General features: G+C 42.2%; 1 protein-coding gene across 1 annotated transcript; it reads right to left on the bottom strand.

The window, feature by feature from the left end:
- Positions 1–8,483: 8,483 nt before the first annotated feature.
- On the bottom strand, positions 8,484–22,811 carry LOC148854653 (uncharacterized). Its single transcript, XM_088984663.1, has 6 exons — positions 22,554–22,811; positions 19,951–20,366; positions 10,601–10,746; positions 10,028–10,304; positions 9,368–9,640; positions 8,484–9,107 (listed from the first exon to the last, which is right to left on the bottom strand). The coding sequence occupies exons 2-6, from the start codon at positions 20,257–20,259 to the stop codon at positions 8,631–8,633; spliced, it is 1,482 nt and encodes a 493-aa protein (XP_088840789.1). The 5' UTR covers positions 20,260–20,366; positions 22,554–22,811; the 3' UTR covers positions 8,484–8,630.
- Positions 22,812–22,861: the final 50 nt, after the last annotated feature.

Below are 22,861 nucleotides of genomic sequence, written 5' to 3'. Positions count from 1 at the left end.
TAGACATGTGTTTCACTCTTTCCAAGATCTTCATCGGGATCTCTTCAACTTCATGAAGGAAAACTATATGCGGCTCCCAATCCTTCGGTTAGACTGATGCTTTATCTGACTTCTGCATTTTCCTTTTCATTGTTTTTTATAGGTTGAGTATGGAAGGAAGTGCTTTTCTTGTTTGGGTTTTGGGGCCAAGTGGGCTACATCCTCTCCTGTAGTTCAATTTCCTTTTGATAATGGTTGATCAATGAAATTCTTAGGTGGTTGCCCCTCCACCTGGAATAAATTTTGGGGCTGAAAAAAGAGTATCAAAGGGAAACTAGTATACAGCAGTTAACTAAGATGAGGCTTATCTTCTTAAGTGACATTGCTGGACAAACTTACAATGGACTAGAATCTGGAGCATAGCATCAGTAGTAGCTTTTCATCCCCCCTCCCCTTCAAGCTAAGTTGGGTCTCTACCACACGAAGCTTGTTGCTCAGCTGCAAATCAGGCATGGGTCGATGGTTTGGTGAATATATCAGCAAATTGATCCAAAGTAGAGATTTAGCTACTTTTTCCTAAACAAAGTGAAAATCAATTTCAGTATGTTTTTTTTTTTTGGGACGTGAAATATGGGATTCACACTAAGATAGGTAGCCCTGATGTTATCAAACCAACGAATTGGTGGCCGAGGGGGATCAATGGCAAGTTTTTTAAGGAAGGATTGGTGTTAGCTGGTTCATTCATACTATCTCAGGTCAGTTGAGCTGTTAGCTGGTTCATTCCAATAGAGAGAGACAAGGATTCAAATCTTGCTACCACCAGATTTGGAGGGGGTTATAGGTGTGGTACTGCACTGTTCAAACAGCGCCTATAGGGGATTCAGGCGTAGAACCAAGTACCCCCCCCCCCCCACAAAAAAAAAAAAAAAACTACAGCATGGTACTTGGAGAGATCTGCTGTGGAATACCATCCAATGAAGAGAGTCTGATGCATGAAGCCATGGGTGTACTGTATGGCTTCGCACCTTCCGTATGAGCTTTGCATAACAAATGTGACTTCCGTATTGTCCTCGTGTAGGTGGGCAAGCAAAACAGTGAGAAATACCATTTTTAATAAGAAATTGTTTAAAGTTGATAAATTCTCGGCCCATTGTCTGATTGAACAACCTCTATAGATGGCAAATTGCTTCTCAACATAAGTTTTAAATGAAATAAATAGAGGCAAAGTATATAATTTATTGAACATAGGATAAATCCATGTGAAATCCCTGTTTCGTGCTATGATAGTGAATTCGACAATGTATGTGGGATCATTATTGTTGGTGGGGTTATGAGCAGGGAGAGGGGGATGAGCTATTCCCATTGTGTAACCCCATGAAGAAAACTATGATATGAATTCCATAACTTGCACATCAAGCAAATGAAGTTAAGACATGGTGCCATACATACAAGAATAAAAGGTCTATGAAATTAGCAACAAATCTAGGAAAAGTCATGCACACAGTGGAGCATAGAAAACCACTGATACAGGTGCCATTAGAATTCCAATGGTATGAATAAAGACTTATTCTAATCAAGTAATCATATGGAGCCAGCTCTATGTATCCTATTTCAGCATTCTACTATATCCTCCTATTGTTAAAATGTAAGTATCATTTTTCATTACCACATGGCACTTGGTAAAAACAGATAATTATCTTAACTTCTAGTGTTTAAACTAGCTCTCTCTATGGGTTTTAAGAGAGTACAGATGGCAACTTGACCCGTTTCTGTGGGGCCCCACCCTTCCCCGCCTCGATTGGGGCAGTTTTTTTATTACTGGTTGGGGTTCGGGGACGGGGTGGGGATGGTATTTGTTCATCCTGCTATGATTTTGACTTCGATCCTGCCGTGATTATATTATATAACATAATACATATGAAATTATTAATATATCCTAATGTATATTGATGAAGGAAGATTTGGCTGACCTCTCTATTACGTGACACGTGGCAGAAACAACAGCTCGGCAAAAGGGGCCAAGCCTAGGCGGGAACAAGGGGACACGAGCAGACTGAACTCCCTACCGGGGGCCCGAACTGACCCACCTTGTAACAGTTCGGGATACACTTCGCCGAACTGACCTTGTAACAACTCGGGTTATACTTGCCAAACTAACCTTGTAGCAGCTCGGGTTATACTTGCCAAACTAACCTTGTAGCAGCTCAGGTTATACTTGCCAAACTAACCTTGTAGCAGCTCGGGATACACTTCGCCGAACTGACCCACCTTGTAACAGCTCGGGATACACTTTGCCGAACTGACCCACCTTGTAACAGCTCGAGATACACTTCGCCGAACTGACCCACCTTGTAACAGCTCGGGATACACTTCGCCGAACTGACCTGCCCTATAGATACCTCCGAGCTCAAGACCGCCTCACTCAGCACTTCGCATCACTTGGCACCAAAACCAAACAAGTCGTACCACGCCTGACACTAAGGAAGTTCGTGCCCAAGGGCGCTGCGCCTGACTGACTTGGGATCTGACGTTTGGCAGTAGCACCCTAAACGGCCACTTGCCACCGCCACTGACACCGCCATCTCCAGTTAGATGACGGTTAGGCAGTGACGGTTCTGTCTCAGCAGAAAGGACGACGGCCAAATTGACAAGCACAAGGGTAATACCTGACAAGGGCCCCGGGACGAGTGCACGAAGTGACTATAAGAGCCCCCTGCCCCCCGACAATAGAGGTATGCAAACTTTGCGCTATCTGGTATTACCTTGCTTTGGAAGGATTCTAACTTGAGCTTCGGAGTCTCTACACCGGGTTCCCCCCGGAGCTTCCCCATCTGCTCCGTTTCAGGTTCCCTGCTACCCCGTTCGGAAGCAAGGCGGCGGACAGCTAAGACCGGCCGGATCGCGCTCCATCAATTGGCGCCATCTGTGGGAAACGCTTCAAAAAGCCTCCCTCCAAACTCCGATAACCCCTTTTCTTCAAAAAAAAAAAAACCCAACACTCATGGCCTCCTCCAGCAACACCGGACATGGCACGAAGACAAACGCCACCGGGGAGCAACTTCAAGTCCCCGTAGTGTGCGTTGGACAGTTCACCATCCCCCTTTCGGCGGATGGGATCCCCAGCTTGAATGCGCCACAAGCAGTGGCACCCGTAAACCCTCCTACCACAAGCATCCCATTTCCTCTCCCCATTGAGACAACCTTCACTGAACCAACTGCCGTCCCCCTGGCAGCTAGCCAAAACCAGTTGGAGGACCAGATGCAGTGCATGCGGGCAATGCAAGCCCAAATGCAACAGTTCCAGCAATACCAGCTTCACCAGCACCAAGTTCTGCACAACATCTCACAGTATCACTATCAACAGTAGTTCCCCCAACTGTCACTGAACCAACCACTACTTCCGCCCCGTCACCCGCTCCGAGGCCGGTCAAGGCCTCCCCGCAGGATGGGCGCCCCCACCAGGCGAAGGCCTCCCGGCCCCAGAACCACCCCAACAGTCGGGCCTCGTCCCCAGGCCGAAGAGAGAAAAATGTCATCCGCGCCTCGCAACCTGCGGGCGGGTCGGGAACCTCGCCCGTGAAGTCGGCACCCCGGCGCTCCGAGCCCGAGCTCCCGCTCACCGAAAACCGATTCAGCGCCCTGGCGGCAGACTACCATCATTTCGGGTCCATCGAGCTCGGTAACACGGAGGCCAGCAGTGCCAGTACAAGGCCCGCTCAATGGCGAAGTCGCCGAACCACCACCCGTGCCTTGTCGGCATTCAGAGGCAAAGACATGAGCTCGGACGAGGTAGGGGCTGCCCCGGCTCTCTCCGTTCCTTCCCCCCTCGCATCGGAACTCCTGGCGGTCCCCTTACCCAGAGACTTCAAGCTCCCACCTCTGGACAAGTACGACGGGTCCTTCGACCCCAACGACCACGTTGACGCCTTTCAGTCGCAAATGCACCTCGCCAGGGCCAGCGAATCGTGCATGTGTGTGGCCTTTACCACCACCCTCAGGGGGGTAGCCCGCACTTGGTACAGGAACCTGGCCCCCGGGTCGATAAAGTGCTGGGCCCAAGTCGTGCAAGTCTTCACCACACACTTCGTCACCAGCCAACGGTGCCCCAGAACAGAGGAAAGCATCTTCGGAGTAGTCCAAAGAGAAGGAGAATCTATTCGGGGCTACATCAAGCGATTCAACGAAGCATGCTTGCAGATACCGCGGTTGGACCCCACAGTGCAGCTCGCGGCGGCCAAAAGAGGGGTGACGCACAAAGAATTCAAATGGCACATGGTGGCCAACCAGCCCGCAATCGTGGCCGAATTCCTCAAACTCGCGGATAAGTTCATGAGGACAGAGGAAGAAATCAACCAACGAACCGAATGCGGGAACGAGAAAAGAAAGAGAGAAGGCGAGCTCTCCAACCCAGTGAATAGAAAAAACCCGACCCGGGAGCGGAAGCCGAACCAGTCATTCCGGGCCCCCCTAGCAGTTCGGACGGACTACACGTCGTTAAACACAAGGCGGACAGAGATCTTAATGACGATCAAAGACGCCCCGTACATTAAGTGGCCACCTCGCCTAAAGGGAAATCCGAACGAGAGAAATAAGAATTTGTATTGTAGTTTCCATAGAGACCATGGTCATAGCACCGAACAGTGTAATAACCTCCGGGACGAGATAGAGGGGCTCATCCGTCGCGGATACTTGAGAAACTTTGTACAGCACAACAATAACAATAAAGAAGGTCGGCAAGGGGAGCACGAAAAGGATGCCCCCGAGTCTAGCAACAGACCTACCGAACCGTTGCAGAAGCAGCCTCTGGAAGAGAGGCCAGTTCGAGGAACCATCCATGTAATAGTGGGAGGTTCGGTGGTAGCGGGGTGTACCTTGGCAGCAGCCCGGACTTCAGTTCGCGAAGCGACCCTCGAAGAACGGAACCCCCCAAAGAGACCAAAGACCGAAGAACCAATCTTTTTCACGGAGGACGACGCGCGAGGAGTCCACTACCCCCATGATGACGCGCTTGTCATTAAACTAAGGATCAGCGACTTCGAGGTCAGGCGCGTACTCATAGATTCGGGCAGCTCAACGGACATCCTCTTCAAATCATCATTTGACCAGCTGCAGTTACAGAGGAGCGAGCTGAAGCCCGCGAACACTCCCCTGGTGGGTTTCAGCGGAGAAGAAGTCAGGCCCCTCGAAAAAGTAACTGTCCCTGTGGAAGTCGGCACATGGCCTTGTGCGGTCAGACTCAACCATGATTTCCTGGTAGTCGCGACCCCCTCCCCATACAATGCCATAATAGGGCGGCCGATCACGCATATCCTACGGGCGGTGGTCTCCACCTACTATTTGGCCATGAAGTTCCCTACGGACTTCGGTATAGGGGTAGTGCGGGGCGACCAGCTCGAGTTGCGCAAGTGCTATGTTGCCGCCCTGAAGGGAAAAACCAAGGCGGCCGACGACCTCGAACTAGAGCGGCCTACGGAGCAAGGTGAGGAACGAGCTTCGCCCACGGAGGAAACTGTCGCAATCCCGACTTCAGCTACGGACCCAGCTCGCACACTAAGCATCGGAGCTTCCATCGAAGACCCCATACGAGCCGAACTGGTGAGTTTTTTACTTCAAAATTTAGATATTTTTGCTTGGTCCGCGGTCGACATGCCCGGCATTAGCCCCGGACTGATAACTCACAAACTTAATACTGACCCTGTAGTCAGACCCGTTAGACAGAAGAAACGCAACTTAGCCCCAGAACACTGGAAAGCGGTCGACGAGGAGGTCGAGAAGCTCATCGCAGCAAACTTCATAAGGGAAGTCCATTACCCGAGCTGGGTGGCCAACCCGGTGTTGGTAAAAAAGGCAAGCGGCAAGTGGCGCATGTGCGTCGACTATACCGACCTGAACCGAGCTTGCCCGAAAGATTGCTTCCCCCTCCCCAGAATTGACCACCTAGTGGATGCGACCTCGAGAAACGAGTTGCTAAGCTTCCTGGACGCCTACTCTGGCTACAACCAAGTTAGGATGGACCCATCCGATGAGGAAAAAACCAGCTTCATAACCGAGTTCGGCCTGTATTGCTACAAAGTCATGCCCTTCGGACTAAAAAATGCCGGAGCGACTTTCCAAAGACTTGTAAATAGGCTATTTCGGCCCCTGATTGGTACGAAGATAGAGTGCTATGTAGACGACATGGTCGTCAAGACTCAGTTTTCACAAGAATTAATACAAGACTTAGATTCTGTTTTCCAAATCCTGCGTCGGTTTAGCATGAAGTTGAACCCTAACAAATGTGTCTTCGGTGTCACCTCGGGCAAGTTCCTAGGCTACATTGTCAATCGGCGCGGTATTGAGGCCAACCCGGACCTTGTAACAGCTCGGGTTATACTTGCCAAACTAACCTTGTAGCAGCTCGGGTTATACTTGCCAAACTAACCTTGTAGCAGCTCGGGTTATACTTGCCAAACTAACCTTGTAACAACTCGGGATACACTTCGCCGAACTGACCCACCTTGTAACAGCTCGGGATACACTTCGCCGAACTGACCTGCCCTATAGATACCTCCGAGCTCAAGACCGCCTCGCTCAGCACTTCGCATCACTTGGCACCAAAACCAAACAAGTCGTACCACGCCTGACACTAAGGAAGTTCGTGCCCAAGGGCGCCGCGCCTGACTGACTTGGGATCTGACGTTTGGCGGTAGCACCCTAAACGACCACCTGCCACCACCACTAACACCGCCATCTCCAGTTAGATGACGGTTAGGCAGTGACGGTTCTGTCTCAGCAGAAAGGACGATGACCAAATTGACAAGCACAAGGGTAATCATACTTGACCTGACAAGGGCCCTGGGACGAGTGCACGAAGTGACTATAAGAGCCCCCTGCTCCCCGACAACAGAGGTATGCAAACTTTGCGCTATCTGGTATTACCTTGCTTTTGAAGGATTCTAACTTGAGCTTCGGAGCCTCTACACTGGGTTCCCCCCGGAGCTTCCCCATCTCCTCCGTTTCAGGTTCCCTGCTATCCCGTTCGGAAGCAAGGCGGCGAATAGCTAAGATCAGCCGGATCGCGCTCCATCATATATTATGCCATAATATATTATTATATATTATATTTTATCATATTATATTACATAATATAGAATAGTTCTAAATAGGTTTAAAAAGATAAAAAAAAAATATACATATACAAGTAAAATAACTGGGGTAGGGCGGCACAAAGTCAATGATCCTTATTTCTTGTGGAAACAGGAATGGGGTTAAGATTTTTAGCTCTATTGGGGTTCGGGGCAGGACAGGGTGGGGAATTTCAGTTCGGGGTCGGATACAGGGCAGGAACCACCCACCCCGTTTCTATTGATTGGATACAGGTCGGATACAAGCCATAATTGATTGGATGAAGAAGAGATCAAAATCAGAGAACCATTGTAATTCTTCACTTTGTCCAAGCTTTTCCATTCTAAAATCACATACAGGGAAGTGTTCACCCTAGCATCTCCTGCCTACCTGGTTGTCCTGTCAGAACTGCTGGTAAAAGTGCTACTACAGTAGTCTTCACTGCCGGCATAGGTCAACTCGATTTATAAAAAAGTATTTTGCATATTTACTTTACTAGCAGTTATGACCACAGGCACAGATCAACCTTATTTAAAAATATTTATTTTGTTTTAAGATTATCATTGGTCTAAGTCGGCGGTCAACCGTCTGCCGTTTAATTGACTGTCACCTTAGATCAAGTCATCGGCTTAGGCAGAAAAGGCTGCCACGGTGTCACCTTTACTGGTTGGTCCAAGGCGGTTCACAATTCCCCTAAGTGATGGTTTTGTCAGAACTGCTGGCTTATCTTATTTAAAGCGGCGATTTAGGTATTATATTACATTATTCCCGTGAATTGAAAATATTTCGAAATATATAATATTATATAAAAAATGAGATATTCTTCATATACACCTACTAACTTGACACTACCCCCAAAGTTTAAGGTACTAAAATGGAATTTTCCCCAAAATTAATATTAAACATTTACACATGAGCCGCAAACTCTACAAATTAATATGCATAATTCATCCAAAATTAAACCTATTGCAATTTAATATGAATTTTTGAATGATGTTAAAAAATGCATTTAAAAATTTATAATTTATAAATGGGAGATGAAAACCCACAAATCCAAGTCTAACTTACCATGCAAGATATTTACTTGTACATTTTACAAGTATTCACGTATATTTTTCCCCATATTTTGTTAAATTTAAAAGCATGTAATTTTAACATTAGAATTTGCATTTAGATGGTTATCAATTCAGAAAATCAAATGCCCAAGTCTGTAGTTCCTTTTACGGAGACAGAACCCCCTTTTTATTCCTGATTCATAGGACCATCTGCACTCTAAATAACAGGGGGTAGCCCATTCCCATCACAAGTATCCGCTACAACGAGGCAGAGACCCTGCCAACTGAACCACTATCAGTTGTTGAGATATAACCCTGTTGAAGAGCGCAAAATTAGAAGACTTGTTTAGAAAATAATTCTTTTGTTATTCCAACTAATGGTAGAATCCCATGTTAAATAATTAAGTTAGGAAATATAACGAGTCAAACCCATTAATTATTTATTAGGTTTTTGAAACATATTCCAGAAACCTTCCCAACAAAAACTGCTACTCAAAGCTTCAATTTAAGAAATCTTTTTATTATTCCCATCATTTCACCTCCTGGAAAGCGCCCAAGACAACCCCTTGCCGCTGCTATCTCATTGAACTCACTAACAGAATCACCACTGAAAGCTTTTTGCAAGATGTTTCTCTCTTCTATACCCAAGTCTTCTTTTAGGTCTTCATCAGTCTTGACAGTTGGAAGAGGGAATGGATCTAGGGAGGTTCCCATAACAATGTCATTCCCTCCCACAGCACCAACAAAATCCTCTAACCGGCACAGTGCAAATGGGACTGGCTCAAAGCTGTGATCTCCATACTCAACTGGGGTGGAGTGGTCACCAGTGACACAAAGAGAATATTTGAAGTTTCCAGTCGATTCTGCCTGCCAGAGGAGCTTGGCCAGCTGACCTATTGCTCGGTCAACAGCTTCTAAGGCTTTGACCTTGAAAATGCTTGCCTTATCGTGACCTGCATCATCTATTGCCTGTTGGAACAGCCACCAACTAGAGAATTAGCATTTCTGTAATAAAATGAAGGCAAGAAAAATTTTCCTAGAAAACCACGATTATACATGCATACATATCCACATATTGCAAATAACAAGGATATGAAGACATCAACATAGTGAGAACTACTCTTGTTCTAAGGGCATGGATTTTGAAGTTGTAAATATGGACATGTGGATTGTAGAAAGATCCCCCAAAAAAATTGATAAATATTATAAATAACTCATTGAATTACCACCTTGATGTGAAGAAAACCAAAGTCATAACCATCAGCATGGCCTGGCTTGTACTCATCCTCTCCTGGTACAAAAACACGGGGACATGACTGTAGTGGAGCAGAAAGTGCATTGGCTATAGCGGTTGCCTTAGATGTTAGAAGTGTTCGATAGTCTCCAGTTGCTCCAGGAGCTTCTAAGATATCAATGCTGAGTGAAAGACCCAGCCCTGCTATAATTTTGGTGGGAGCTACCATGCATGGCCGAAGTCCATGTTTATTTTCAAATGGAGGAACCTGCATGGTAAACAAAAGAGCAAAATAAATTTCCAGAGATGCGATCAGGTGCTTGAATTCTCCAAATTAGCAAAATCATATGTTTGTATTGCTTGTCTTGTGAAAATACTTTATTGATGATTTCAAGAAAATGCTCTGTAATTTTGTTTTTGTTTCACCAAATCTCTTCCCCTTAATGTATCATGAAAGAAAGGGGAAAAAGTTCAAGTAATGCTACTTAATTATCATGCATCAATAGATACATGAGAAAAGATGAAAAGAAAATTTAGTTCCAATCCAGTAAATGCTACTCATTTCCATAATTGAAGACCCACCAATTGTATATAAAAAAAGGGAAAAAGAAAAGGATGATAGATTTAGATTTAGTACTTTAGTTGAGACAACTACCTCGATTCTGATACCACATCCTCGTAGGAGGACCACATTTGCAATGTTCTTTCCTTCTGCTACACGTTTTGCATTCACTGGTTGAGAGACCAAAATTCTTGATATCTCCTTGGATAACTCATTGACAACTGCAGCTGTGTGCTTTGCTTCATTAGAATCATCAAGAGCCTCAGCTTTCAAAAGTAATTGATTATCCTTCAAAGGATCTGTCCCTGATATATTTCCACTCAAATTTGGCCCTTTCACAACAACTCCACATCTGTGTTCTGTTGCATATCTTCAGAAGATCATACTATGTTAAACTTCTTTGTTTACTTAATGAAATTATCAACATTAAATAAGCATATAAAAAATTAGTTGAATATCTTTTTCTATTTGAAAATAAGTTGCAGGAAACTAGTCAGGCTTGATAACTGGTATTCAAGGCTGGATATTATATAGTAATATAGATACTAGTGTTATGGAACCTTCAGTAGTTCTTGGAAAGAAAGGAAAAAAAAAAACAAAAAAAAAAAACAGGGTCTTTCTTTCCTCCTTCAAATTTATTTTCTGCCAAGTTAGAATTTTCCACACCTGACTCTGACTTCATATTCGGGAAAAGATGGTAGCTTCATTCCATCCAAAGCAGCACAAAGGATGGGCCCCTCTTCCTCAAAGTGCCTGTCAGCTCTCCTGCTGGTGACTATTCCAGTTTCCTCATCCAGGGTTGCAAAGTTTGACTGGATATCAAAATGATATTGCATCAGCAACTGAAATAGCAACATTGGAGAAAAGAAAAGAGAGAATGGAAAGCTAAATGATTCAAAATGTTCCCACACCATGTGAATATAGAAGTCATTATGATGAAAAGTCAAACAAGATGGAGTGAAAACTTCAGTTTTTCTGGTAAAATTGAGGCTAGCCAATTAATTGTGGTTTAGTTCAAAGGCCAACAAGTTTAATATCGTTTTTGTATGGACTATGGAATAGAAAGGATAATTCATGGGTTTGCAAAGTGGTATTATTAGTTTCTTTTTCTTTATTAGCCTATAGAATAAATCATTCATGGCTAAAATTTAACAATTCACTCACTTTTATGTTTTATTATATCTTGTTTTTATCCCTTGAAAGAGTGGAATGGTGAAACATGACTTACGTAGCCAATCCGTATAGTTGGGAAAACACTTTGTTGAGTGTTCTTTATTAGCCTATAGAATAAATCGTTCATGGTTAAAATTTAACAATTCACTCACTTTTATGTTTTATTATATCTTGGTTTTATCCCTTGAAAGAGTGGAATGGTGAAACATGACTTATGTAGCCAATCCGTATGGTTTGGAAAACACTTTGTTGAGTGTTCTTTCTTCTTTTAAATCCCCTCATCTGTTACATGCAATAAAACACTAACAAAGAATTGATGCAAATAGATTCTTATTTAATACTTAACAAATAAATGATTAAAATCAAGAATTTTTTTCTTCGAATAAATTCTTTGGATATTGGTTTTGTTGGTTATTCCTTTTTAAGGTACAAAGTGAGAAAGAAAGTGTTGGTTCGGCTGATATTTTGTTATCCTCTTGTCTGGGTTGGGTGTGAAGTCTTTAGTTGATGGGCCTTAGTTACTGGGCCTATTTTTATTTAGTGTCTTATTTGACTGGGTGTCCCATCACTAATCAGGGGCATCCTGGTCCTTTTATGTAACTTTATGTACTGTTATTATATAAGTGAACAGGGCCGGCTGATGAACAGTGCCCATTCGAACATTTCTTCCTTTCTCTTCTTCTCTTCCTCTTCTTCTTCCTCTTCTTCTTCTTCTCTGCTCACTTGACAGGTTCAGTTCAGCAAACATGGTATCAGAGCACTAAAACTCGCCTGGTTACAGCAGCTGCCTCGCACCTCTCTCTCTCTCTCTCTCACCTTTCTCTCTATCTTGGTACTGCAAAGAAACCCTAGGTCTGGTCGTAGAACCCAGCAGAACCTATATCTAGGGTTTCCCTTGGTTGTAGGGCCCAAGGGGAGTTGGTCCCAGTAGCTGATGCCCTAAGAGACACACACAGCAAGTTGTAGCCATTCGGCTAAGTGAGATCTGTGTAGAACAGATCTGGAAGAGAGGACTGATCTCAGCAGTCCTAGAACAGTTCGTGGGTGAGGGTTCAGCCTGCGATAGCAGTGGTTAGCGTGTGGTAGAAGCCACAACAGAAAGGTCCAGGCTGCGGCAACAATGGCTAAACACAGCAGAAGGGTTTCAGTTTGGTGCTTCAGCAGTTTGGTGGCAGCTTGCAACAGCAGTAGTTAGAGCAGTACAGTAGAGTGGAACTTGGTATTTCAGTCCTGATGCGGACCCTCCAGTCTGAGTTTACAATGCTGCAAGCTCCGTAAGTCTGAAGTGGTTTCATATAACTTGTGTGACAGTTTTTGGTACTCTTGCAAGTCGGAAAAGATGTCTTCCATATCCGTGGAAGTGTCTTCTAGAAATGTTAGGGCTAGTGGGAGGTCTCCTAATCTGGAGAACCCAAATCTGCACAGCCTACAGATAGCAAATGTGTTGCTAGACGAATACAACTTTAGGGAATGGTCTATTTCAGCCATGCTCTTTATCACATCCCGGGATCTTACCGGCTACTTGGATGGGCAAAAGAAAGAACCTGAAATAGGGAGTGCTGAATATGCTATTTGAAGAAGAGAGAATGCTACAGTCATGTCCTGGCTACTTGCTTCAATGACTCCAAGGGTAGCTAGGACTGTTCAATACTTCTCCACAGCTGCCAAGATATGGGAAAAGGTGTCTAAGACCTATGGGCAGAAAAAAAAATAATGCCCGAATCTATAGACTGAATCAAGATATTGCTGCCCTGAGGCAAGGAGATATGAGTGTTGCAACATACTTTGCTACATTAGAAGGACCATGGGAAGAACTGGATCACCACCTCATCATTGACTAGAAGAATGCCAGAGACAAGGAGAAACATGACAAACAAGTTGAAGAGGGTATAGAGCATTCAAATTTTTGGCTGGCCTAGATCCAATATATGAGAACATAACGTCCCAAATTCTGGGAAGAGATGAGATGCCCGACTTACATCATGTCTACTACCTTGTGAGAAATGAAGATGTGAGAAGAAAAGAGATGCAAGTTGATGCTCAGACTAAACTAGCTGAACAGTTTATAAAACATTCAGCCCTAATTTCTACAAATCAAAGGGGGAACAAGTTCTCTAACAAGAGACACCTGAAGTGTACTCGCTGTGGGGGAGAAAAGCATGTGAAAGAGACCTGTTGGGTTCTCTATCCTCATCTGAAACCAGCTGCATTGAGGAAAGATAAGAAGCACCAAAAGGGAAAATCTGCAAGTGGGAACCTGGCAGCAAGTCACAATGATAGAGGTTCCAAACACTCATCCACAGTTGCTTCCTCCTCCATGGGACAGACTACTAGTTCCCAAGGACATGGGTCTATGGATTTCACAACTAATGAGGTAGAGGTACTTAGCCAGGCACTGGCCCGCCTAAGGACAAATTCCCCCCCTTCCACCTCCCTTGCCAGATCAAGTATTGTCTCCGCCTTTAGTGCAACTAGTTCCATTGATCCAACCTCCTGGATTATTGATTCCGGTGTGACTGACCACATGACTCACATATCTTCTTTATTTTCTTCCTATCATTTAATGCCTGGCCAAGACAAGATGAAGGTTGCTGATGCTTCCCTCTCTACCATAACTGGGAAAGGAGTGGTTAACCTAAGCAAGGACCTCTCACTCAAATTTGTCTTGCATGTTCCCAATCTCTCTTCAAACCTTTTATCTGTTTCAAAACTTACCAAGAACTTGAACTATAGCATAACCTTTTTTCCTACTCATTGTGTTTTTCAGGACAGTTTGACGAAGAGAACGATTGGGAGCGGTCATGAGCGTGGAGGCCTCTACTACCTTGATGCAGACATCAACTTGGCCCTACAAACATCTACTACTAGTGGTAAATCTAATGTGGAGTCATTAACTAAGCTACACCTGTGGCATGCTAGGCTAGGTCATTTACAGTTTTCGTCATTGGAAATGTTGTTTCCAGAATTGTTCCAAGGTGTTTCAAGTCAAAAGTTAGTCTGTGAAATCTGTCAATTATCAAAACAGCGTAGAACTGTGTATTCAACTTCCAGTAATGAAATTCAAGCACCTTTTGACTTGGTCCACTCTGATGTTTGGGGTCCTTCTCCCATTGTTTCTATTGATGGCTATCGATACTTTATCAGTTTTATTGATCACTATTCTCGATGCACATGGATCTACTTATTAAAGACACGAGATGAAGTGTCGCGGGTAACCATGGCATTTTGCAAAATGATTGAAACACAATTTGGCAAGAAAATCAAGAAATTCAAGTCAAATAATGTTGTTGAATATTTCGAAAGGTCCTTAAACTTGTTTATGGAGGATGCGGGAATGATCCATCAGTCATCTTGTGCTAGTACCCCCCAACAGAATGGGGTTGTTAAGCGCAAGAATAGACACTTATTGGAGACTGCACGGACTTTACTATATCAGCACAAGGTTCCAAAAGCCTATTGGTCTCAAGCAATCCTTGTTGCATCATATCTGATAAACCGAATGTCATCTAAGGCCTTGGGGATGAAGACTCCATTTTCTGTTCTTTGCCCTTACCTTCCTATTTTTTCTCTTCCACCGAGGGTCTTTGGGTGTGTATGTTTCATACATGTCAAAGACCCGAAGAAGACCAAATTAGATCCTCGAGCTACGAAGGGAATTTTCTTGGGATACTCTCCTACTCAGAAGGGATACAAGTGTTACGATCCAGTCACCAAGAAAAAATGTCACAAAAGATGTGGTATTCTTTGAGTCTCAATTGATCCTTCTACTCCCTCCTTCTTTGTGCCCCTCTCTGCCACGGATCTTCCATCCTCTCCTCTTGATCCTCCCAGTTGTCGTATCCCAAGTGAATCTAGTGATGCTCCCATTGGCCCAGCTACTACTAGTGATGTTGCAAATGTTACTAAAGACTCAAGCAGGCAATAGAAAGATATCAGAATCACCTACAATAGAAGGAAGAAGAGTTCTCCAACTCATGACAACAACCAATTGGACTCGGATCAACCTATCTCAGTAACTCAAGGTAATCTTATCAATTCCTCTGACTTGGATCTTCCAATTGCCCTTCGTAAGTCTACCCGTTCTTGTACTATCAGACACCTCATTGCTGATTTTGTGTCTTACTCACATTTGTCCCCTCGTTATTGTTCTTTTGTGTCTACTCTCTCTTCTGTGCATGTTCCTACTAAGTACTCAGAGGCAGTGTCTGACCCAAAATGGAAAGAGGCTATGAATGAAGAAATGAATGCCTTAATGAAAGCAGGGACTTGGAAATTAGTAGATCTACCAGAAGGGAAAGGCACTGTTGGATGCAAGTGGGTGTTCACTGTGAAGCATAGGGAGGATGGGTCCATTGAAAGATACAATGCTAGACTCGTAGCAAAGGGATTTACTCAAAAGGAAGGAATTAACTACAAAGAAACATTTGCTCCGGTAGCAAAACTCAACATTATTAGAGTTCTACTATCATTAGCTGCAAATTTCTCGTGGGAGCTTCATTAGCTGGATGTGAAGAATGCCTTTTTAAATGATGATCTACATGAGGAGGTATTCATGGATCCTCCATCAGGTTATGAATTTGGCAAGAAAGTATGTAGACTAAGAAAAGCATTATATGGCCTTAAACAATCCCCTCGAGCTTGGTTTGAGAAGCTATGTGGAGCCATGAAGAAAGGTGATTATACTCAAAGCAGGGCAAATCATACCATATTCATAAGGAAGAGAAATGGGAAACTTACAGCTCTTATCATCTATGTAGATGATATGGTAATTACTGGGGATGATAAGGAAGAATTTAAAAGGCTGAAGGAGGTCCTAGCTGCTGAATTTGAAATCAAAGACCTGGGTCAACTGAGATACTTTCTAGGGATTGAAGTTGATAGATCCAAAGAGGGCATCTACAACGGAAATACATCATTGACCTTCTACAAGAGACAAGCATCTTGGGGTGCAGGCCAGCAGATACTCCAATAGAACCAAACCATGGTCTACAGGAGTCGGTAGGAGAGGACTACCCTAATAAAGAAAGATACCAAAAGCTAGTAGGGAAGTTAATTTACTTGTCCCTCACTCATCCTAACATTGCTTATGCTATTCATGTTGTCAGTCAGTTCATGCACAATCCAAAAATTCCTCACATGAAAGCTATAGAAAGGATTCTCAGATATTTGAAGTCTTGCCCTAGGAAAGGGATTCTGTTCAGAAAAAACAATAAAATTGAAGTTGAAGGATATACTGATGCAGATTGGGCTGGTTCTGTGGGTGATAGAAAGTCGACTTCAAGATACTGCACTTTTGTTGGAGGAAATTTAGTTACATGGAGAAGTAAAAAACAGAATGTGGTTGTCAGGTCTAGCGCAGAGGCTGAATATCGGACTATGGCTGTGTTGCAGAACTGTTGTGGCTTAAGATTCTTCTTGGTGAATTGGGAGTGAAGATTGAGTGTCCTCTCAAGTTGTACTGCGACAACAAGGCTGCCATCAACATTGTGAATAACCCAGTGCAACATGATAGAACAAAACATATTGAGATAGACCGTCACTTTGTTAGAGAAAGAATAGTCTCAAGAGAATTCAGCATTCCTTACACTCCCTCAGAAATGCAGATTGCAGATGTCTTAACTAAAGGGCTAACCACAGTGAAATTCTTGGACTTACTTGGCAAGCTAAACATGATTGGCATCCATGCTTAGCTTGAGGGGGAGTGTTGGTTCGACTGATATTTTGTTATCCTCTTGTCTGGGTTGGGTATTAAGTCTTTAGATAATGGGCCTTAGTTACTGGGCCTATTTTTATTTAGTGTCTTATTTGACTGGGTGTCCCATCACTAATCAGGGGCATCCTAGTCCTTTTATGTAACTTTCTGTGCTGTTATTATATAAGTGAACAGGGCCGACTGATGAACAATGCCCATTCGAACATTTCTTCCTTTCTCCTCTTCTCTTCCTCTTCTTCTTCCTCTTCTTCTTTGCTCACTTGACAGGTTCAGTTCGGCAAACAGAAAGCATGAGGGTCAAAATGTAAAAAGGACTGATTAACTTTCACTCAGAACCTGTCCAACACTGCAGCCCAGACCTCACCAATTTCCCAATCTTGGAAGTTCAGGTCCAATGTCTAACTGGAGAGTAGTTCAAGCAAGTCGACAACCTCACCAATTTCCCAATCTTGGAAGTGTCTTTGGAAGGAGGGGCACCAGGAAACAGAGTGCAGAGAGACTGGGCCGAATGGACCCTAATATTTCTTTTATGTTCAAGTAATGTTATATCTGTTTTATGTGTTAATAGGCCTGTTGACATCTTTTTAAGATATCTTAAGTTACTGCTTTGCTGGCCGCTCACTTAAAGGGCAGACTCGTAATTAGCATGATTAATTAAGTTTAATAAAAGATTAGTGAAGGGAGAGAGAGAACCATCGAACTCTCTTCTTCTTTCTCTTCTTCTTCTCCATCTTCTTCTTCTATTCTATTGTAACCTTTCTTTCCCTCTTACTTTTCCTTATTTCTTTTATCAGTTTTATATCAAATTTGAAGGACAGAGTCACATCTCAGAGCTGTCACTTACTTCACAACAGTCAGCCACAGCCACATTCTGATTCTCTGTAATTTGATACAACTGTGGGAATAGTTCTGATAAAGGCCTACTACTACACCATGAATCTTTCCAAATGTTCAGCCTTTGACCATTGCCCAACTTAGGACTTAGCCCTCTGCTGAAATAAGGTAGAGTATCCATGATTTTCCTCCATATTGAGAAACCTAAGGAGGGCAAATATGAAATGGTTATCCAGTCACCTCTAAATGTACTGTACTTGGCAGCAATTAAGTTTCTCCACCAACTTCCTCTTTCCTTCTCAAATCTCCAAATCCATTTACCCAACAGCGTGTTATTAAAGATCTTCACTCTCCTGATTCCAAGGCCTCCTTTCAGCTTTGGAGCACATACCTAGTTCCAATTAACTAAATGAATCTTTTTTTCCTCCTCTCACACTTTCCACAGAAAATCCCTCTAAGTTTTTCTATGCTTTGGGCCACTTTCACCGGAATTGGAAATAGTTGAAGGTAGTAAGGCGGCAAATTAGAGAGGGAACTTTTTAGAAGGGTGGTTTTACCTCCCAAGGATAGATAATGGCTTTCCAAGAGGCAAGCTTCTTTTTATGTGCTCCAAAACAGGGTCTCAAACCAAGGAAGAGGTGCATTTGGCTTCCAGAGGGAGACCCAGATAAATAGTTGGCAGAAAGATGACCTGACATGTCAGCATCTCAGCCAGCCCATCTATATTTTCTACATTTCCCACAGGGATTAGTCTGCTCTTTGATCAATTGACTTTCAGCCCCACCACTACTTCAAACAAGCTTAGGACCCCTAACATTAGTTTTATTTGATCTACATCTGCACCAATAAAGCAGAGGGTGCCATCCGCAAACTGCAAAAGTTGAACCCTTTCCCCTCATGGAGTCACTTCAAACCCTTTCCACATACCCACCTCCCCCACTTGTTAAAAGGAGATTGTTAGGTTACAATCACACAAGGTATGTGATTGCCAATAAGATTTAAAACTCATCAGTAGACAATGATGATTTCCCCTTTACTTGATTTAAGTTATAAGCTACAAGCCTACAACCACACAACTCTAGAACATTACTGCACTATAATAGAACCATGATATTCTTAAACATGGCATTATCCTAAAGAAATTCAGCATTATCCATATAAATCATTTCGGTAACAACTTGAAGATACATGGAAATTGGGTCCCAAGTCCCAACCTTAGAATTTTTTACTTAACAAGAGACATTTTTAGAAAAGGATTGACTCCCTCAGCCTCCTGCCTCCTATAGAATATAAACTACTACCCAGTGGTTATTCCTAAACTTATAGTCAGCCTGGGTGCTTTGACCTGCCTTTTTGGATATTTTTCTGCATCTATGCTTGCACTCCTCCTGTCAAAGTTAATTTTTAGTATAATAGATAAATTTCACTTATCTGATGAAGGATGTATTACTGTGAATGGAGTCATGTGTAGATACAGGAAGATGAACATTTACTACTGTAAGTTTAGAGTCAACCTAGGTGCTCTGACCTGTCTTTTTGGATATTTTTTCAGCATCTATGTTTGCACTCTTCTTGTCTAAGTAAATTTTAGTACAATAGATAAATTCCACTTATCTAGTGAAGGATATACTATGGGGAAGATGAACATTTAGTACCACCAACATAATAGGTACTATTTTATCACTGTCGACATGGTGAGGTACTACTATTTATTACTGTCAAAATAATATGTATATTTTATTTTTGAAATATGTGCACATATTTCAAATATATAAACCATCTATACAAATTCCCTTTTAGATGATGCTTGTATTCTCATATATGTCCAACCAAATACCAATTTGCATATTAACCTCAAATTCTCTTTGTAATGTTACAAAGCAAATCATAAGGAATGCAATTTTACATAGTATTTTTCATATTGCAAGTTTTATCCAAAAGGTATTATATGGCATGAATTAAGTCATGAGCCATGATACTAAATTACACTGATCACTGCTATGTGGATACCTGTTTTACCTTATGTGACTTCATATTGTGAAAGACAGAACCATCAACCCAAAACTCTCTCTCTCTCTCTCTCTCTCTCTCTCTCTCTCTCTCTCTCTCTCTCTCTCTCTCTCTCTCTCTCTCTCTAACACAAATTAATACACAAATACAATTGTACGGATAGTTCCTTTTTCATATTATTTGATTATCAAATGTTGCATAATGTATGTTGATGTACTTAAAAGCGGGGAAAAGGAATACAGTGAAGCATGGAAGATAAATAAAACCTGGAGAGAGAAAAATTCACCTTGAAAGCAATGTCACCAGGTGACATTGCCAATCCAGCACCCATGGACTCAAAAGCACCTCGACCTCTATAATAAACTCTTGGGTCATACCCCAATAAAGAGAGGTGAGCTGTGTCACTACCACAAGCCAAACCCGCTTCAACAGGGTCCATCAGCCCATTAACTCCAGCAGAAGCAATGGCATTTAAGTTGGGTATTTTGGCCACTTGCAAAGGAGTTCGGTACCCAAATTTTGGAATTGATACATCACCCAGTCCATCAATCAGAACAAATGCCACTCTCCTTTTGGGCTGCTCAGGGTTTCCCATGTTATTTCTAATCTTTCTTTCAACTCCTTTTACTGAAAATGTGATGGAAATAAGCAAAACAACGAACTTTCCTCAGGTTGGTTTCTCAATGGAGCATCATCTAAGCCCTGATATCAACAATAGTAAGAATAAAAAGACTAAAGTGAACATAATCCTTCCAGATACATAAAAATTTGGGTTTTATATTTAGTTTAAATTGGGGAGGGTGGGCCTTGGCGCAACGGTTGGGTTGCTCCATTTTGGCCTGGGTGACCGGGGTCAAACTTGGAAACAGCCTCTCTGTATGTGCAGGGGTAAGGCTGCATACATCTGTCCCTCCCCAGGCCCTGCATTGGCAGGAGACTTGTGCACTGGGCTGCCCTTTTATTTTAGTTATAATGGTTTTTGAGTAAAAAAGGAGACAAGAAAAGAAGTCTGATTTCCCACCGATTTCCAAGAGGACCTATTGCTGCAATTCATGGAATTTCCAACAATTAAAATGAATTCAGAATAAAAAGAGCAGAAACAGAAAACTGGGAGAAAACACTGTGAATGCAAAAATTAATGCCATATGAGGCTAAGAAGCCCAGATATGCATACCAACACAGAGTTCACTAAACTGACAATGTTTTTCTAAAGTTCAAACAATTTGCTTATCTAGTTCATATAAACATAGAGTTCACTAAACTTACAATGTTTTCCTAAACTTCAAACAATTTTCTTATCTAGTTCATATAAACATATAGTTGACTAAACTTCAAACAATGTTTTCCTAAACATTCATGCTGTAAGTTTAAACATCAATCATATTACAAACTGTAAATTTAAAAGATTGACAACAAAACAGATGTCTTTGTGTCAGGAAATATTTCTTTGGCGACCTTTAAACCTCTTTAGAGGTTCATATTCACCAGAAGAGAAAAGGATAGTATTAGAAACTCAAAAACTCTAGCAATTAGATCAATAGAAGTGAATAGAATCAATAGATGTATTAACCACACAGGGCCAACAATGTAAAGAAATGGACATAACAAGGTTCAGAAAGCCTTACTAACATAAGCTGTCCTTTTGAACTACCTAATCAGTTACAATCAAGGAAAAACATCTTTTAAAGGTTGGCTAATAATAAGTCAATAACTACCAGTGAACTTTTCTTCAATTTTTTCAGGTAGTGGGCATATCCTCAATAAAGTTCAAATATAATTATTTTGGGCATAGGAATTTCCATATCTTAAGCCTCTTAAATTGTATTATTTGTCAAGGCTGTAAAGAAAGTTAAGAAAATGAGGAGGCTGCCTTGGTACATTAAACCTACTTCTACTGTTTACTAAATAAGTATATTAAATAAATACTCCATTGGCAAAATTTCTTCAATTTTGAAAGAAACTTGAAAGTGTAATGAGGAGACTGCTTTGGTACATTAACAAGAAATAGGTTTGCAGGGGAACTCAGGTTGTATTCAGTTCAAGTTCAGCAAACTAAAAGCTTGGAAGATAATCCTTTTTCTTTTGGACAGATATCCATGGATAAGTCCATTCCTGAATACAGTCTTAGATTCCTCCTTGTTAGAAGAACTAATATTTTTTAATGCTCAGACACATCCATAAGCAACTCATACAGGGAAAAAGACATCTCTTTTATAGCACGAAAATTGCAAAAACAGTGTAGGTAGGTAAGCTTAAGGAAGAGACAGAGCTAATAACATATACCCAATTATAAGTAGAACATCCACCAAATATACATTTCTTCATTGCAACGATATGGAATTTAACCAGAAAACTAGACAGTGGTAAACTGCATAGTTGACATTCCACTGGAACAATTTGTTCAGAAGACAACGAAAACAAGGATTTGGTAATGCAGTCTAGGTTTTTGTTTCTATCTTACCTATGAAAAATTAAAAGGTCGTCTATATAGTAAAATGTGTGTCGCCCACAGCAATACTTTTTAAAACAAGAAAGTCTAATCATCTTGATAATGGCAGAAAAAAAAAATAACAATGACAGGAAACAGAGTTGAATAAGCATGAAATCTCAGTAACAGAATTTTTTTTATTATAATAATCAGACTCCATCCCCTCAATCTCTGTAATAAAATAGAACTACAGAAGAAGATGTTCACGTCATAAGGATATTCCATCATTCCATGGGCAAGAAAAAAAGACGAAATCACATAAGTCCCAAAAATAAAATAAAAATAAATATAGGCAAACATGTATTCTATTCTGCATTCCTAGTTGAGGCGATTAGAAAAGGATTTCAGAAAATATAAAACAAGGGTTCATCATAATATGGTATGACAGAGATCGGCTCAACTGCTACTGCCGTAGCATGTTAGAAACCCCTGGACGCCGCTGCAAGTCCTCTTGATAAATAGAGGTTATGCAAACCGCCGTAGACTGCCGTCGCCGGTCGCCGTGAATCGCTATCGATCGTGGCTGCCGCAGGTCGTCAGTCGGGGTACGAGGGCTGAGAGGAGGGAAGGGTTAGAACGAAAATGAAATTCCATAACCCGCGAATGAAATTCGTAAGAGCTGGGAATCAGAGGGATATGGAGACTGGAGTCTTTTTCTTGTTTTTATTATTATTTTTTTTAAATTAGCGAAAATGAAATTCGTAACCCG

This window comes from Nelumbo lutea, chromosome 4 (genome assembly GCF_056320005.1).
Source record: "Nelumbo lutea isolate HS-2025 chromosome 4, American lotus-T2T, whole genome shotgun sequence".
In the NCBI taxonomy this organism is placed as follows: Eukaryota; Viridiplantae; Streptophyta; class Magnoliopsida; order Proteales; family Nelumbonaceae; genus Nelumbo; species Nelumbo lutea.
Note: the sequence above shows the minus strand (reverse complement) of the source record. Positions and strands in the feature narration are given on the sequence as shown.

Excerpts from the sequence above, each read along its gene's own strand:
- LOC148854653 (XM_088984663.1), bottom strand. The coding sequence starts at position 20,259 with ATGGGAAACCCTGAGCAGCCCAAAAGGAGAGTGGCATTTGTTCTGATT. Across the intron at positions 10,747-19,950 it reads CTGGTGACATTGCTTTCAAG|TCAAACTTTGCAACCCTGGA; the intron begins GTGAATTTTTCT and ends TTTGATATCCAG. Across the intron at positions 10,305-10,600 it reads GAATATGAAGTCAGAGTCAG|ATATGCAACAGAACACAGAT; the intron begins GTGTGGAAAATT and ends GATCTTCTGAAG.